Here is a 5238-nt window from a genome sequence, read left to right as displayed (position 1 = left end):
TCACGGCCAGCTTCGGGCGGGGTTGGGAAGGGAGGACAGGGAAGCCTGGTGGCCCGAGGCCACTCTCGGAAGGTCGGCAAAGCCTCGCGCAGGGCACGTCGCAGCCGCCCGAGGAATGTGCGCTGCCTGAAAGAATGAAGGAAGGAAGGAGCGGGGTGCGATGCAGGCGGCCTCCGGGGCCGAGCCAGGAAACAAACGCGGGTGGGGGTGCGGCTAATGCTGCAGCGGCCCGGGCGCCGATCTGGACAGCGCGAGAGGCAGTGGGGTCAGTGACTCGGCCGGGCGTGTGTGTGTGTGTGTGTGTATGTGTGTTTGGGGGGGGGGAGCGGGCTCCCCCAGGCCGGCTTGGAAGCTGCAAGCCTCGCTGCTGGCAGAGCAGCGGGGGCGCCGCGAGGCTCCGGATGGGCTGCAAGCCCCGCCCGCAGGCTGCGGAGGGAGCCGGAGCCAGAGTGGAGCCAGAGCTCAGACATCCGGGCGCCAGCGAACACCTGCGAGCGGCCCCCAGGGCCCGCGGGGGGCGGGGGGAGCGCGGGCAGCGAGCCGGGGGGCGGGGCGAGGGCGGGGCCCCGACTCAGCCCCGCCCTCCCAGCGCTGGACCACGTGGGCCGAGACTCTCAGCCCTGCCCTGGCGCCGCCGTGCCGCTTCTCGCCTGGAGGCGGGCTCGTGGGGGTAGAGCTGTAGTTTTGCGGGAAAGGGAGCGAAAGAAGTTTTAAGGGTGTAGACGGGGGAGGGGCTGGGAAAGAGTGGTGACCACGGACTGCCATAACTACTCGGAAGGCCACCATTGCAAGTGTCGCGGATGTGAATCTGAATCCCTGCTTGGTCACTTAGGAATTGTGTGCCCATACGCTAACACATGTGTGTGCAAGCATGCGTGTGTGTGCTTCAGAACTGCGAGATCAGCTCAGGACTCTAAATTGCATAGTTCAAGGAGAGCCAGGATGATATTTCATGTGTGGTCTTTTATATCCGAACCATACAATTTTAAGGGATGTACCATCCTGTTTCATGCAGAACTAAGGTAACCTTCGTGGGGTTTTTTTCCCCCCAACAAGCTCTTACTGGGCTAATTTGTGCCCCACTCAAGAATCAGTTGACTGAAATAGAGCATGAGGACCCGGACTTTGATGCTACAGGAAGCTGGCTTTCCTAAAGACCTTCTCCCACTTCCTTGCTGTGACCTTGATCAACCTATTCAAGATACACACCTTGCTGATTAGAAAAAAAGATTAGGATGAAATGGACCAGAGCACCTGGTAGGCACGCCCCTAAATGATTACAACAGCAGACTAACTCAGAGGTTTCTGACCTAGGGCTAAACTGCTTTCAGTTTCTAATGACTAATGGATTGGCGAGATGGTCTAAGCTTTTGTCCCGGCCACCTGAACTGCTCAGCCCTGGGAGTCTTGACAAGCAATTTCCTTGGAATTAGCTTAATAATGCCTCCTCGTAGGTGTGTGATGCATTTCAAAGAAGTTTCCCATCATTATCTTCGGTCCTTGGAGGCAGCTGGGCTCAGAGAGAAGAGGCTTGCCTACTGAAGCTTTCAATCCTTCTAAGTGAGCAGAAGGCAGACCCCCCCCCCTCAGAACCGTGCCCCGTACAAATGTGGAAACTGGCTTGCTGGAGGCGTAGCCTGTAGCCTGCAGTATTCAGCCAATCCAGGATTTTCATGCTTGATGGGCTATCTTCAGAGAACATAGCATACCTTAAACACACAGCCCAACCAAGATGGATGCCACTAGAGTGGTAAATTTAAGGCAAAGTTTTCTTACGTGGAAACAGGACCTCCAGAAGGTGGGAGGTCTGTTACTACTCCACAAAATTTCATGTGTGATTTCTGAAGGATGGTCCTATCTTCCATCGGCTCATCAGAAGGAAACCAGGTCCCAGAACAGGTTAAAAAACTAAACTGGCAAAGAGGTTGCTCCTCCTCCCCTCCCCACGACCCCGTTTCACCCCAGAAAGCTCACTAGGGTTAATGCAGAGGGTAATGTTATGAAACAGAAGTAACGCATGCCAAGGCCGACACAGATGAGGTCCTATAAACAGCAGTCCTGTGAAGAAGGGGGCCAGACGCAGCCCACCTGGGCGGGAACGTGTTGGGTGGGGGTGGATCGATGGGGCCTTTTGCCCAACTCCCAGGCCTGACCCCCAAAAAATGGCCAGTCTAAGGTCCTATTCCTGCCAACCACAATACTTACTACTCACTATCCTCAAAATCCCAGGTCAAAGTTCACTGAACACTAAGGGAACTTAAGAGTGTTGCCCAGCAAGCCTGCACCCTGAAAAGTGGCTGTGGATCTGAGGAAAGACTGTGGGTTTGGTTTTTCTACACAGGGTCTTACTGCATAGCTCTGGCCAGTCCTGGAACTCACTATATATCGCTTGATTTCAAACTCAAAGAGATCTGTGTGCCTCACAAGTGCTGGAATTAAAGTACAATCACTATACCTCACCCCCACACCCCACGGTTCCTTTTTCCCAATTTTTTAGTCTGGGAGGAAACCAGATCAGAAAGCATGAAGGTAGTGGAGGAAGTCGTTTATTCACATACGAAATGTTCCCTCCCTACACTTGACCCCAAGGAACCTGGAAGGTATGCCCAATAATTTGCAGCATCTAAGAGCTGCTGCAAAGTTTCAAGGGACTGAAGGGGGAAAATAAAAAGATTTTGACTTGCTGGCTCGTAGGAGTCGGAGAGGCTCCTGTAATTGAGCGGGTAGGATCACAGATCCTTGCTTTCAACCTCCAATGGATTTGGGGATTCCAACTGGAGCCCTTCCTACCAAGCCACCCTACCCCCCTCAGCTTCAGCTGGGAACTTTCGAATCCTTAAAAGGGTATGCAGATCTGCTCGTCCCAAGCCCCTAGGAGATGGCGCAAGATGTCATACACAAAGTGTTCAAAAATGGTTTATTATGCAAAATGTTAACTTTTATAAAAAGTTTAATATACATCACATGATTACAGAAAGTCACCTTCCTGTAAAAAAGGTACAAAAGCTATATACTCTATTATAGAGTTCATAATCAGGGCAGCAGAGCTACCTTTCTCCAAGGGAACCAGAAGACCAGCTCTTAACGCTGCCTTGGCAGTGTGCAGGGCAGCCACTCGCATCCCCCCACACCCTTCTCGACACCCCATTCTCGGAAAAGCCAGTCTTTAAGACTTGATTCAGAGTGGGGGACAGAGTGACGTTGCCCAGCTGCTGACGAGCGAGTGCTAGCTCTTCGGGCCACCCAAGTCAGTCCTTCGCTCTCGGGGCTCCAGGTCCAGCCTCGAGGCATGAGTTCAGGGTTTAAGTGAAGAGGGCTGGGCAAGATCGTAGCTCATCCATGCCCTCAGGCTTCCGGCTGGAGAGAGGGTCCCAGAGTCCCAGGGTCCCAAGCGGAACGGGCGCCAGCACCTGCGTTCTGGGCGGGGGAGGAGAGAAGAGCGAGGGAGCCGTCAGTTTCCGCCGAGCGCGCCCAGGCGGAGGATGCCGCAGACTGGCCGGCGCCAGGGAGGAAACTCGGTCTCTACCTCCAGCTGATAACTCCGCGCCCCACACTGCCTCCACCCAGTTGGCGCCAAAGGACCACAGGCGGAGTCGCCACTCCCCCTCCCGCTTAAAAATAACACTAGTGGAAAGGGGGGGGGCGGCTCCCTTTACTGAAAGACTCATTTGGTGCGACCCGCGCGCCCACTTGCCCTGGGCTCCGGCCACCCGGGATGAACAGAGGCAGCGTGACTTAGGAATGCACGTGATATTGACATTGGTTCTGCCGTTTATTCTAACTATGTCTAATAGACATAACTAATAATGTCTATCATTAATAAACATAAATGTTTATTCTAACATAGATAAGTCTTTTGCCTCTCGGTGGCTTGGCTTTCCCCTAAACTGATTGAACCCTAAGCCTTACAATGTTCTGTCAAAGGCAGGATCTCCCATGCAAGCCTCCCTCCTCGCCCGCGTCGGTTAACTTACCGGGAGGTGCCAGGACGACCGGGTCAGTGGCAAAAGCTCCTCTTGTCCTTGGAGATCACAAGTTCCGGAGTGAGCTCAGCTGTCTGTGAAAGAAGGATAAGAGACGAGTTAGCTAAGGTATTCGGGGACGTGATGGGGAAGACCCGCAGCATCCCTGCCCCGCACGCTCAGAGCAGCCTGGTCTGGCTCCCTCTCGCACCTGGATCGGGAGATGCGGACCGTCCGGGGGTCCGGGCGCCGGCTCTGCCAGGACCACCTGAAGGTCGAGGATGTAGTCTATGACACGCTGCAGGATTTCCACCTGGCTAAGCTGAGTGCCTCGTGGGACTCCCGGCACCAGTTCCCGCAGACGCGAGTAGCAGTGGTTCATGTCGTCCAAGAGGCTAAGAGGCTCCTCGGCCGATGGGCTCTTACCGCGACCTCGCGCAATGGCCAAGCTACGTTCCGACAGGCAGCACACCGCCTCGTAGCAGCCGCGCACAGGGCTCAGCGCCTTCATGTTGGAGAGTAAAGTTTAAGATGGGAAAAAGCCACCTAAAGCAGCAAACAGTGCGCGCACGCCTGCAGCGGCCGGCTCTTATGGAGTCCGCGCTAGGACACACCCCCTTATTCAAAACAGGCCGCCAAGACTCCACCCCTGCCCGCCCTTGGCACCGCCTCCCTGGCCCTGGGCGTTCACAGTGGGTTTAAATTGCTAACAGGCTTCCTTAGGCTGGTCTGACGCCGAGGACCGCTGAGCCTCGGATGCGAGGAATGAGGAAGCGCTGATACCGGGGAGAGGCGGGGCTCTGGAGCCAGCACAGATTTGAAAAAAAAAAAAAAAATCAGTTAAAACCATTAACTTTTAAGAATTTGCCTTTTCTGGAGGCGCCCAAGTACTCTGAAGTCCCCAACCCCCGCCCTGTCCAATACTGGTTCGAACCCACAGTTCTGAGGTCATAAATCCCTTGAACAACTAAAGATCTCTCTCTCTCTCTCTCTCTCTCTCTCTCTCTCTCAAGAATTTTCAAGGGAAACTTGTAAGGAATTAGTGCCGCCTTGTTCCCCAATTTGCTGCTCGTCTGACCTCCAGACTCACTGGCGTCAGGAATTATCTTGTGACCAGAGGGGGAAAAAATTAATTGCGGTGAAGCTGAGGTTACAATGAAGAAAACAGACTTGGGCTAGGCGCTGAGATTGCAGGAGGAGGAGGGAAGGGGAGGACTTAGCAAAGAACACTATGTATTTGAGCAACAGGGGGAAAGGGGGTAAGAGAGAGAAGAAA

The 5238-nt window shown here is 54.2% G+C and overlaps 1 protein-coding gene across 1 annotated transcript; it reads right to left on the bottom strand.

Moving 5' to 3' along the window:
- Window positions 1-2903: 2903 nt before the first annotated feature.
- Window positions 2904-4541, bottom strand: Id3 (inhibitor of DNA binding 3). Its single transcript, XM_052177768.1, has 3 exons — window positions 4174-4541; window positions 3975-4057; window positions 2904-3417 (listed from the first exon to the last, which is right to left on the bottom strand). The coding sequence occupies exons 1-2, from the start codon at window positions 4471-4473 to the stop codon at window positions 3998-4000; spliced, it is 360 nt and encodes a 119-aa protein (XP_052033728.1). The 5' UTR covers window positions 4474-4541; the 3' UTR covers window positions 2904-3417; window positions 3975-3997.
- Window positions 4542-5238: the final 697 nt, after the last annotated feature.

The sequence above is a fragment of the Apodemus sylvaticus genome, chromosome 3 (assembly GCF_947179515.1).
Source record: "Apodemus sylvaticus chromosome 3, mApoSyl1.1, whole genome shotgun sequence".
Lineage (NCBI taxonomy): Eukaryota > Metazoa > Chordata > Mammalia > Rodentia > Muridae > Apodemus > Apodemus sylvaticus.
Note: the sequence above shows the minus strand (reverse complement) of the source record. Positions and strands in the feature narration are given on the sequence as shown.